Genomic DNA, 13878 nt, shown 5'->3' with positions numbered 1-13878 from the left:
TAAATAAAAATAATAATTAAAATGACATTATTTGAAAAAAATTAAAACTCCAATTGAAATTGGATTATATTAGGTAAACTTTCACTTAATTTGAACCACATGTTGGGTCAATAGAACACCGAATGAACTTGCAGTAGTAAGCTGGGTTTAATAACACTAATTCATAAATGAGACATAATTCTAGTGAAAGGTTCAGGTAAAAGCTTAGCCCTAAGTTCTAACTCCAGTCAGCTGCCTGGATATCGATAGCAAATTTTACATGCCTAGCGCAAGCAGCTTGTTAATTTATCAACTAACCAGTTCATATTTGACAGAAGATGGATCGCCATGGTTCCACGTGCAAAGCTAGCCCTTATCAGGTGTAAGCTAATAGAATCACACAAAATTTAATAATCACCTTCACAACTCATTTTAATGGGGCATGAATTCAATCGCGATTCTTATAATTTTGCCATGGCTCCCTGAAAAAAAATATTCAGCGTTCACTTTCGAAACTCAAAACAGTTCAACAAACTTTTACTCTCGACTTCGAGAGAGACAAAAGGGTCTTAATTCAATAGAAGATATGTTTAAGAAAACTCTTGTCTTATTAATTATAACATCGCCTTCGATACTAGCATGTATAATTATCGGATGATTCGAACGGGACCATGCATGATTAACCAATACAGCTGACAAGGTTCACAAAAACCCTTAATTACAAGTTTTTTTTCTCTGAAGTTGGTGAATTGAATGAAGATTCGAAATAACATAACTTGGAAAGAATGAGCACCTGTAAGGTGATTTCTTTGTATTGAGTTTAGCACTGGTGATAGAGAAAAGAAATCTTTCGGACTGTATCTTGTATGTTTACAGAATTTGTAAACATAATTGCTTAGAAGAAGATCCGAATGGAACTATTCAGATCAAGATTATAGTCTCTGGGCGTGTCGAGGCAAGAACTAAAGTGGCTAATGTGATTATCACAATAGTTTTGGATTACGTAAAGACACATGTCCAGAATGATAATGATCTTTTGCATAGTGAGTTTAGGGTTTTATAGGCTGTGAGGGGGTGTCTAGCCCGGGGCTTGAGTTAAAAAAAGAGAAGAAATAAATAGAACTACATGGAACTAGAAGAGAAAAGGAACAAGATACGCGTTCGAGGGAGACTTGAACACCCTCTCCTTTGTCTCGTACCTCCAAATATCCGAAGGCTACTAATTAACTATAAGCATTAAAATAAGTTCCTTAAATGATTAGATATTCCATCCCAAGGCTTTATAAAACTAAAATATTCGCTGAGTTTAATATGAAATCAAGCTTTTAATAGATATAGATCAATATAATAGATAGATATAAAACAACAATCATAGTGTCATTTGATCATTACAAGTGAAACATAATGCCTTTTGAACTAAAAAAATGCTTCTTCTAAGTTCTGGTGAATAATGCATGAAATCTACAATTCTTTTTCAGGATTTATCATAATTTATATTGATGATGTTTTAATTTTCTTTGTCTCTAGATCAACACTTCAAACATCTCAATACATTCTTCAATGCCATAAAAAAAACAGGCCTAGCTGCATCATCTAAAAAGAAGACAGGGCTATCCAATTTATTGATAAGTTTCCAGATGAAATCAATAACAAAAACATAACTACAATGATTTCTTAGATGCCTTAATTATGCACAAGATTTTTATAAAAATATCACTCATGATTGTAAGCCTTTATTTTAAAGGTTTAAAAAAGAACCTGCAAAACAGAACCATGAACACATAGTTGTAGTGAAAAAGATCAAGACCAAAGCTAAAGAGTTTCCTTGTCTTTCTATTGCCAATCCTAGTGCTTTAGAAATTGTTAAGGCAAATGTCTCAGAACTAGGTTATGGTGAAATCCTAAAACAAAGGATTGATGATAAAGAACAAGTTGTAAGATTCACGAGTGGACTTTCAAACCCAACAAAACTATTCCACGATTTAAAAAGAAACCATATCAATAGTTTTGTATATCTCTAAATTTAAAAGTGATTTTATCAACCAAAAAATCTTATTAAGAACTTATTGCAAATCTACAAAAAAAAAAATAATCATATTAAAAGATGTAATAAATATTGCCTCCAAACAAATATTCGCTAGATGACAAGAAATTCTCTTTTTATTTGATTTTGATATAAAATATATCGAAGGAAAAAAATAATTGTCTTCATGATTTTCTAACTAGAGAATTCTTATAGGCATCGCAAATTAAAGGCAATTTAGAGGTATTCATAATTCAAGAGATCCAATCCTTGCCATATTAGAGGAACATCTCACTTTATTCTAATAAAGAAGAAGACTCTAAACTATCCAAAGAAGTTTATGAGATAACCCTTTTTCCTGCTAGTAATAAAGAAAATTTATACCCTTTCATTCTATAAAATATTTTTGTCCTATATGATTAAAAAATCTTTGATTCCTTCTTCAACTCCACAAGAGGTGATGGCATTGCTTTTATCAAAGAACTTTCACCCTTTACATGATAAAATGGAGCTATTTATTACCATGAGCTCTTATTAGAGACAAGATCAATCTTTCTTCAAAAAGTTCTCAAAAATAAAAAAGATCGAGCTTGTTCTAATCTTATAATTAAAAGAATTATTGCTCCTGATGAATGAGGCCCTAATCCCCATACCTTTATATTTCTTACTAACTATCGACTTTCCCCCAAAACATACATTTACTTTTACTACATCAATGCATGAGAAGGAGCCTTAACATATGATAACAATGTTGGTAAGCATAGTTGGTTCATCCAGTTCTAACTATCTCATAAATCTCAAGTCTTTTTAGAATGCTTTTGAAGTTGGTATAACAAATGGGAAATCTTTCCAATCCAAATGCCAATTTCCATGAAACCTTATTTGAAGAATTTTCTTCAGACTAATAAGTCTATTTTAAAACTATTAAGTTTTGTGAGCCATTTCCAAGTCCCCAGGATATTCAAACAGGATTATCAAGTCTCAGATTAAGAAGAAGATAAGTTTAACTTCACACGCAATATCTTAATCCTTATGAGGAGAACATTTGTCAAATCGTGGGATAAATTCAATTTTTTAGATGAACTGTGTCGCGAGGTGATGTTAGGCTGACGCGCTAAAGTGCCTTATGAGAGGTATTGTTGTTGGGAAATGAAATGAGTTTGGGTTTAATCATAAGATTACGATTGAGGTTCAGGAGTCGCCACCTAGTATTATGGTTACTAGAAACCTATGGTCTGCGAGAATTTGGGTAAAGGACCTGTTGTGCAAGGAGAAAACGCATCACCCCCAATGCACCCTACTTAAGGTTAGCTGCATTGTTGTTTGATTGTTTTTCTAAGTCGGGTTTCTATTCATTGATCTTTTTCCAACGCCTAAGGCAGATATCCTTTCGTGAGAGAGTCTCTACTTCATCGGGTTTAATCCTAACCATTCTAAAGTGCAAATTTAGCATCACATTTATTTTTCAATTTGTATCTTTAATACTCGAAAGTATACTCGACTATGGTGGAGCTGATGGCAGACAAGCTAATGGTAGGGATAATCAACGGCTGGGATGGCAAGTAGAGAAAACAAAATGGCAGAAACCAAGGAGAAGGGCTGATTTTTTTCAATTTTTGCACCCGATTTTCTTCATGCTCGGGCCATGAAATCCACTCCTATTTATAGGGGGTGGAAGAGGGCAATCTTGTTTTCACTGGGTAAAAATTTCAGCCCTTAATTAAGCTGAGAAGGATCCCAACCGTTGACTCAAAGTAGACACCGTAAACTGTCAAATTTGACAGTAAAAGACTGTCTGAGTTTGCCTTTTTTGGCTGGTGTCATGATCGTTATGGTGTCAATCGGTCAGAAAGAACCATATCGGGGTGTAGAAGGATGTCAAGTGATCATTTTTGTGTAATTTTTACAAAATTGGTAAATGGTAGAGGCATTAAATGCACCTGCAAAGTAGCTCGTTGGGCTGTCTTTTCAAAGAAAAATTAGAGAAGAAGATGAACAGTAACTAAAATGACACTGTTTTGGTAACGTTCAATATGGTCTTTCGTTCTGCTTTCATTCAATTACATCCTTAATTGACTTCAAACTTTCAATTCTGTGTAATTTGGCCCATGACTAACTTCAATTTCAGCCCCATATTTGAGTGTCATTTTTATTTTGGGTCTTGGTTGCGGTTTTATACAAATTAACCATCAATTGACCATTAAATTTTCAATTCTTTAATTTCACCATAATTCCAATCAATTGTGTCCCCATTGTTTGGCGTTTTTTGTAGATTGGTTTTTGGTTTTGAATTTTTTCAATTTAACCCATAATTGACCCCAAAACTTTAATTTTCTTGTGATTTTGTCCCTGATTTCAATCACTTGACTTGGTAAAAAGTAAATTTAGTCTCTTAAAATTTCAATCTTCTCAATTAAGCTCAAATTGGGCTCCAAAACTTAATTTTTCACCAATTAAGCCCTTAATAAAATTAATTTGACCCCTTTAAAGTATAATTAAGTCCTTGCACCTAATTAAATCCTTTAATTGGACCCAAATTAATTATTAAACATAATTAAACTTTAATTTGGCCCATGATTAAATCAAATTGGCATATTAGAAATTTAATTATGTCTTTGGACTTAATTTTTATGAAAATTTGTCTAATAATCCTTTAATTTGATCTTGAATCTGCATTATTTCTTCATTCTTGGGTGTAATGAGATACAATTAGACTTTAAAATTCATCCAAAATTGCAGCTTAATTTTTCTATATGTTTGAAATCCTCCTCAGCCTGCTTTCTTCACGTTGCTATTTTTTATTTTATTTTATTTTTATTTTGAAAGAAAAGAAAGTTAATTTGGAGAATAATCTAGAAATAGGTTATGACAAACTGTATGTTTTTCATAGAAAATATCAATCTTCTCCATAAAGATCAAGATCTCCAATCTTGAAAGAGCTTTTTAAATACCTTCTCTCCTCATCTTTGAAGCAAGCGATCAAGAAATATCTTCTTGAAGCCTTCCAAATTGTTATCACACTCTCATGACACGAATCCTAAATTTGACGGGTTAACTTGGTTTGGCGTGTTAACCTAGTTGATTGAAAATTTTTTCTTTTTCTTAAGTAGTTTTGTTTCTTCCAATTTCATCTTTTAATATTGATTTGAGTGAGAATTAAATTTCATGATTTATTTTGTTTACATTTCATTAAATTATCGTCATCTCCTGAGGGGATTTTACTGTACCCCTCCTCGCAAAGCACTATTCATTAGAATAGTGCTTTGCTTTGTTGTTTTTTTCTTTTCAATTAATCTTTTTTTTTTTATTTAATTTCATTTTGTAAGATTAATTTTTTCTATTTAGTTATCATACTTTCATGACACAGCCTTGCAGTTAGACCCACATCTAAAGCTCTTGGATCTGGTGTTGTAACCATACCCAAGACTCTTGGGTTTAGTATTGCAGGCAGACCCACTTAAACTTGGATTATGCAAGTTTAATATTATTATTTGTATTGTAAATATTACTATTAGTATTATAATTAATATTATAAATATTACTTTTAGGTTAGACGTTGTAGTCAGACTCAAGACTCTTGAACCTAACTTTGCAGATAGACCTAATACTCTTAAATTTTAATTTTATTTTATATTTTTTATGTAAAAAAATATATTAACCCTTAATATATAGTGCGGGATACCTACCTGGTTATAGTGTATAATGAAATCGGTGGTGGTGAACAATATTTCCCGACCTTTTAATGTTTAAAGGTAAAAACAAAAAATAATACAAAATATATGGGGCACAGCATGGACCAAAGCATGTTCAGGGAAGTATAGCCATGTGCACAGAGTATAAACTATCACATCATATTAACAACGGGTTCTATGCAACATTCACATGGTCTATTGCAAACCTAGGTTGTGGTTCTAGTTTGATGTTTTAATTTTTTTATTTAAATTTTATATATATATATTTTCAGTTGTTTTAAAAAAATTATTTTAATATATTTTAAAATAAAAAACACTTTAAATTATAACTATTACCATATCACTAAACACTCCCATTAAAAAAAAAAAAAAAAACTATCTTCGTCGTGAATACACCGTCATTGGTAAAATTTTAACTGGACAATTCTAATCCTTAATTACCAATAAAAAGACTTCGGCACTAGCTTAGCTCTCCACTTCGAGTAGTCAGACTCCCTACAAAGAAGATCAAGTCTCACATGGTAACAGTCAGCAAGCAGCTTGTGTATCAGCTAACCAGCTCCTATTTGACAGATAGATCACCAAAGTCTCATGTGCAGAACCCATCAAATTTACATGAACTTGATTTTCAATCATGCATGAACCCCGTCGTTGTAATAAACAAAGGAAAACTAAAGTTGTTGTCACCTAATTATATTCTGGCGAAGCACAGAGAATTAAACATTAGGGAGTTGGTAAGATTGCTCTATCCATAGACTACTGAAAGGAAAATAATGTTGTAAATGTCTAATTTTACAACCTGCAGATGCAAGACTAGATCATATGGTGATAAGAAATCAATCAAAAATAAATAGGAGATTCATGTGGGGCCAGAAAGTAGGTGCCCGGAAGCTGAAAAATCACTCTCACAACTTATTTTAAGAGGCATGATCTTCAGCATGATTACGTATTCATTACATGTGATGACAAATCGTAGAGTTTACTTTCAAGAATTAAATGAACTGGCCTTGCTTCATATTTAAAGAGGATTGCATGGGCATTTAGTACTGCTCAAATAGTGTTATTTTTCTTTATGCTGTCCAAGAACATGCAATAAATTACAAGAGAATCAAAGGGTCATTAACTCTCAAAGAATAATTTATTTTCTAAGAAACAGTGGAATAATTGGATTGGTCCATGATTAACCAATAAACTATTCATAAGAGAAGACTATAACACCAACGAGCCATTTCTGCTCCTTATTATATAAATGCAAGATGGCTAAAACCCGCAGTAGACACGGAAGGTTCTTATTATATTCAATTCTGCGAGTATTCATACCTTGCAAGAAGATACACATGAGACAAATAGTAGGAAACAAAAACAAAGGGTGGGATGTATGAAAGAAAAAAGATTTTCCTTTTGTTTCTTTCTTCAACCTTCATCAACATTGTAATGGTGGAAAGGATTGAGTTAGTCCATGACCACAGATAGCAAAGCAATCTTCAACACTTACATAATCATCAATTTTCCTATAGTAATTTACAAACTTGAGCTCGAAGAATTGCAGAAAACACAACAATCCAACATTATATGATTGATAATGCTTCCACTTTCGGCCTTGATCTTTCTGCTCTGCCTGTTCCATAAGTGAACTGCAAAACTTTCACTTTTAATCTGCTCAAGTTTTTTACGCAGCCATGTTGAATGGGCCTTACCTTCAGGCCCCTTAAAGAGACTTTTAATTCGACTCCAATTCACCGGATAAAATGCAGATGGAGGCAATACAGTGAAGTTAAACCCAGGCGTTCTATTGACTCTTGAAACAACTCTTGAAACCAGATAAGGACCGTTATGACCCCACTTGTTTCCATCGAATGTGAGTGCAAATTCTTCAATGAATTTGAAGAGTAAAGGATGCTTCTTGTCAAAAATCAACACGGCATTATTCAATCTGCTCCAATTCCCATTTTCAAGATCAATACTTTGTGCCCCTATAGCATTTCTCAATTTGGTAAGTGTCTTCAACACTATCACATCAGTGTCCAGATAAATCCCACCAAACTTATACAACAAAGCAAGCCTAAGCAAATTAGACATATTTTGACCCAAAGAAACTTCTCCAGGGCTAACATTCCCTTTCTTTAACCCTTTAAACCATTTCTCAGCATGAGTATCCTTGAATATATAATCAAAATCAGGCTTAATTGCAATCAATTTAAACCCTTTGTCAAGAAATGGCTTTAAAACAAGACTCCCACTTTCAGCATCCATGGAATTGGAAACAATAACCAAACAAGCATATGGATGGGACTTGAACAAGCTCTCAATAGCAAACAACTCTCTATCACCAAATGGCTTCAAAGAAGAAATCCATGTCATAAAGAACCTAACCTTACAACCACGATTCCCAAGGAAGTCTCTTATTCTTGTCGAAAACTGTTTTGAATTGTCTCCAGAACTCAGCATTCTCTTCACAGCTTTGTATCCATGAGCCTTCTTTGGCTTCAAAACCACAGAATGATCAATTGGTGTCACTGAAATGGCTGGATTTTGCAAGAGAGGCAAAAGGGTCTTTAAAATAACTGATGGTGTGTCTTCTTTAACTGCATACATCACTGAAGATGGGAGCTTTTTAAGTGAATTTCCAGCAAGATTGGCCTGGGAGAAATTGGCGGGTTCTGGCTGAGGTTTGGAGGGAAAGGGAAGGTGAACGTAGAAAACAGCGAAACCATTGTACAAAAGTAGGAGAAAGAATATAAGAGCAAGGAGTGAAGTTGGTAAGCAAAAGAGAGAGGCAAAAATTGATCTTTTTATGTTTTGCAACTGTTTAACACAGACAAAACAATTCTGTTTAAGCTTGGTGATCTGGTGGTACATGGTGTTTATTAGTAGCTAAAATGTGGCTTTGGGTTTTGGTTCTGGTTCATTTATGAGTCAATAAGAGCCTGAGAGTTGCAGAGAGAGAGAGAATAATGGAGGGTAAGTGAGAGCAAAGGATTTTAATGGAGGCGGCAAAAAATCAATCAAAGAAATATTTTTTGTGCTGTGTGCTTTGGCACTGGGAACCAAAAAGATAGTCTAGAGGAAGTGGGAGTGGCCAGTTCACTTCACTGACAAAAGTGAAGAGAGAGAGGGAGAGATATAAAGAGAGATATGCAAGCTTCTCTTTGCTTCGGTTTGGTTTATGAACTTGAAAGTTGACTCCCATTTTGAAACAGGAACCATTGTTTATATATATATTGCGGTTAAATTATATTTTTAAAACCTTTTGATTTTGTTTTAGTTTTTAAATTAGTTTTTTAATGTTTTTAAATTGTTTTAATGTATTGATATTAATAATACATTTTAAAAAATAAAATATATTATTTTGATGTATTTTCAAATAAAAATGAACTATATCTAGTGCTGAAGTGAAAAACCTGATTTATTTGATTGACTTCGCCAAACTTAATTTAAAACCTGATTAAGTTTATATGTAGATTCAAAACTTAATTTAGTTTGTGCCCAGATAGATTGATTCAAGAAATTCAGGATTTGAAACCTGATTTGAATTATATATAATTAATTGACATGATCAAGGTTTTTTTATATTTGATTGACTTCGCCAAACTTAATTTAAACTTAATACCAATTGAAAAATAAAAATAAAAACAAAAAACTGTTATTTTAATAAATAAATAACGCAGTTGACTCGAGCTGGTACAGTAATTTGGTGAGTCTTTTAAAGGTCAGTTCCAGATCGAAAATGACAATTATGGCAGGAGGCATTATCTCATCGTTCAATATACTCTCTCGGAGATTCAACAATCACTAGTTTTTTTGGTTTTGCCGACTATATATGATAATTACCACGGTACCGTAATTATTACTTTTTTTTTATCCGACAAATTCAAAACTATATATATATATATATATATATATATATATATATATATATATATATATATATATATATATATATATAGTCACACACTGGGTGGGGTGGTTTTACTGTAGATGAGCACTGTTTACAAACTCGTGGATTTATTGTTTATTTTCTAATAATTCATTTTGATATTTAAAGTTTTATTTTATGTTATTTAATTCTAATTGAAGACCAATTACTTATGATTTTTTAGACAAGGATGAAATTGAAAGAAGGGAGCCCGAAATTAAAAAGACGCTAGAAAAAGGTGGCGTGCTAGAGATGGTATGAAAAATACACTTAGGTTCTCGATCTTTAAAAATAACACAATTAAGACAATTTAAGTTCCTCTATTTTTTTAAAAAAAACACTTTTAATACACATGTTTATTTATGTTATTTTTTAGTTTCTGGTTAGAGAAAGAAAAGAGAGAGATTACTGGATTCTAATGATGAGAGAAAAAGTATCTTTCACCTTAATTCCACTTAATTCCAGCCACCAAAATGAGTTTATTGGTGTCCATGAGTTCCTCAGTCATGGTGATTGTTTGAAGCTTTAATGTTGCATGAAAACCAGATTGAAGTCCAAAAAGCCAAAACTAACTCAGTTTGATTTCAAGTAGTTGGGCTAATTTTTGAGTATTTGGAGTTGATGGAATAATTTGTTGGTGTTTTAAGGGTGTTGATGACGTGTTTTTAAGTTGAAATAGTTTATTTTTTTTTTCATTAAAAGAGTCGTAATCTTGATTAGTGGCCAAAATATGGGCTTGTAGATGACAAGACAAGCGACATGTGACCTGCTTATTTTTTTTTAAAAAAAATAGGGGCGTCTTCCATCTTTTTATGAAATTTCAAAGAAAAACAACCAAGTCTAGGCCCGCAACCCTGGGCTTGAAGGCCCACCAACACTCCTAGGCTCTTCATTGTAGTGGTCAGGCGCGTTGGGCCATAGGCCCACTAGTTTGGATTTTTTAAGCCTTTTTATTTCTTTTTTTAGGTTGAGTAAAAATTTAAGGGAAACTAAATCTGGTTGAATTCATGTTCCAGGTCACAGGTTTGACGAGTTAAACCACAACACCCGAGCTATTTTTTTCTTCTAATATTTCTTTTTTTAACTAATATCTTTTTTAACATGTTTTTTTTAATAATTTTTAAATTTATGTTTCAATTAATATCCCTCATTGTGATTTGTTTTTGTTTATTTAGCATTTTTTGGATACATATTGTTTTTTAGATCCCAAACTCTTACCACTAAATCATTCACAAAATAATTAATAATCCACCGTTCATGAACTATATATAGGTTCAGTGCATTACGAGACCAATTAAATGAGTGCAATTATCAATGTGATCAATTCGTCTTTTTCATTTTTCCTCTTTGATGATGGGAATTGCGTTCTAGAACCAATCTTAATTATTGTACATACTAAAATTGATGTTATAATATTATTAAAAGCAAGTAATAGTTTAGAATATATTTTTATATAAGATACAGTCTGATCTATTTATTATTTATTATATATATATATATAATAATAATAATAAGTTAATAAGAACAAAACCAAATAATTCTAATAAGAATTTCTAATCAAAGGCCAAAAGTAATTTAAATTAGGCAAGAAACATAAGAAACCTTAAAAAAATAGCAAAAATGTCTACTCTAGGTACAACTTGATTTCCATGAAAGGAGATTCTAACGTGTTTACAAAGAACAAGCTTGAAATGGATAAGAGACTCAAAGCTATCACTTCTTCTTCTTCTTCTTCTTCTTCTTCTTCTTCATCTGAGATGTGAAACGATGAAGATTCTTTTGGCGATTCACGCAAGCAGCAGAAAATTTCAAATTGATGTTTGCAATGCGTGCTCAAGGCTATTATAATACTCCTTAAAACATTGGATACAACTTCCTTCAGTTGGGCCCTCCTGGTTCGGGACTTCATGCCCATCAAGCCGCACGCTTTCCGGCTCCCAATTTATTTGGAACCAAGCAGGGATCACCGGAGGAGTGGATAATGATAATAATTACCTTAAACTTAACACCTGGCTTTGGAGGTGATCCTTTTTAGAGTTTCAAAACTAGTTGACGCACTTTATGCTTACTTTCTAATTGAGCTAGCCATTTTTATTAAAACAAAATAAATATGCGGCGGGTTTTTCACTTCAGCACTAGATATAGTTCATTACAGTAAATTAATTGACATGATTGATTCAAGAAATTCAGGATTTGAAACCTGATTTGAATTATATATAATTAATTGACATGATCAAGGTTTTTTTATATTTGATTGACTTCGCCAAACTTAATTTAAACTTAATACCAATTGAAAAATAAAAATAAAAACAAAAAACTGTTATTTTAATAAATAAATAACGCAGTTGACTCGAGCTGGTACAGTAATTTGGTGAGTCTTTTAAAGGTCAGTTCCAGATCGAAAATGACAATTATGGCAGGAGGCATTATCTCATCGTTCAATATACTCTCTCGGAGATTCAACAATCACTAGTTTTTTTGGTTTTGCCGACTATATATGATAATTACCACGGTACCGTAATTATTACTTTTTTTTTATCCGACAAATTCAAAACTATATATATATATATATATATATATATATATATATATATATATATATATATATATAGTCACACACTGGGTGGGGTGGTTTTACTGTAGATGAGCACTGTTTACAAACTCGTGGATTTATTGTTTATTTTCTAATAATTCATTTTGATATTTAAAGTTTTATTTTATGTTATTTAATTCTAATTGAAGACCAATTACTTATGATTTTTTAGACAAGGATGAAATTGAAAGAAGGGGGCCCGAAATTAAAAAGACGCTAGAAAAAGGTGGCGTGCTAGAGATGGTATGAAAAATACACTTAGGTTCTCGATCTTTAAAAATAACACAATTAAGACAATTTAAGTTCCTCTATTTTTTTAAAAAAAACACTTTTAATACACATGTTTATTTATGTTATTTTTTAGTTTCTGGTTAGAGAAAGAAAAGAGAGAGATTACTGGATTCTAATGATGAGAGAAAAAGTATCTTTCACCTTAATTCCACTTAATTCCAGCCACCAAAATGAGTTTATTGGTGTCCATGAGTTCCTCAGTCATGGTGATTGTTTGAAGCTTTAATGTTGCATGAAAACCAGATTGAAGTCCAAAAAGCCAAAACTAACTCAGTTTGATTTCAAGTAGTTGGGCTAATTTTTGAGTATTTGGAGTTGATGGAATAATTTGTTGGTGTTTTAAGGGTGTTGATGACGTGTTTTTAAGTTGAAATAGTTTATTTTTTTTTTCATTAAAAGAGTCGTAATCTTGATTAGTGGCCAAAATATGGGCTTGTAGATGACAAGACAAGCGACATGTGACCTGCTTATTTTTTTTTTAAAAAAATAGGGGCGTCTTCCATCTTTTTATGAAATTTCAAAGAAAAACAACCAAGTCTAGGCCCGCAACCCTGGGCTTGAAGGCCCACCAACACTCCTAGGCTCTTCATTGTAGTGGTCAGGCGCGTTGGGCCATAGGCCCACTAGTTTGGATTTTTTAAGCCTTTTTATTTCTTTTTTTAGGTTGAGTAAAAATTTAAGGGAAACTAAATCTGGTTGAATTCATGTTCCAGGTCACAGGTTTGACGAGTTAAACCACAACACCCGAGCTATTTTTTTCTTCTAATATTTCTTTTTTTAACTAATATCTTTTTTAACATGTTTTTTTTAATAATTTTTAAATTTATGTTTCAATTAATATCCCTCATTGTGATTTGTTTTTGTTTATTTAGCATTTTTTGGATACATATTGTTTTTTAGATCCCAAACTCTTACCACTAAATCATTCACAAAATAATTAATAATCCACCGTTCATGAACTATATATAGGTTCAGTGCATTACGAGACCAATTAAATGAGTGCAATTATCAATGTGATCAATTCGTCTTTTTCATTTTTCCTCTTTGATGATGGGAATTGCGTTCTAGAACCAATCTTAATTATTGTACATACTAAAATTGATGTTATAATATTATTAAAAGCAAGTAATAGTTTAGAATATATTTTTATATAAGATACAGTCTGATCTATTTATTATTTATTATATATATATATATAATAATAATAATAAGTTAATAAGAACAAAACCAAATAATTCTAATAAGAATTTCTAATCAAAGGCCAAAAGTAATTTAAATTAGGCAAGAAACATAAGAAACCTTAAAAAAATAGCAAAAATGTCTACTCTAGGTACAACTTGATTTCCATGAAAGGAGATTCTAACGTGTTTACAAAGAACAAGCT

The 13878-nt window shown here is 32.0% G+C and overlaps 1 protein-coding gene across 1 annotated transcript; it reads right to left on the bottom strand.

Moving 5' to 3' along the window:
- Window positions 1-6951: 6951 nt before the first annotated feature.
- On the bottom strand, window positions 6952-8861 carry LOC133698938 (uncharacterized protein At4g19900-like). The gene has a single exon (XM_062122051.1). The coding sequence runs from the start codon at window positions 8551-8553 to the stop codon at window positions 7216-7218; it is 1338 nt and encodes a 445-aa protein (XP_061978035.1). The 5' UTR covers window positions 8554-8861; the 3' UTR covers window positions 6952-7215.
- Between the last annotated feature and the right edge of the window lie 5017 nt (window positions 8862-13878).

Source organism: Populus nigra, chromosome 7 (genome assembly GCF_951802175.1).
Source record: "Populus nigra chromosome 7, ddPopNigr1.1, whole genome shotgun sequence".
Classification (NCBI taxonomy): Eukaryota; Viridiplantae; Streptophyta; class Magnoliopsida; order Malpighiales; family Salicaceae; genus Populus; species Populus nigra.
The sequence above is the reverse complement of the archived record's forward strand: the minus strand, read 5'-3'. Positions and strand labels throughout refer to the sequence as shown.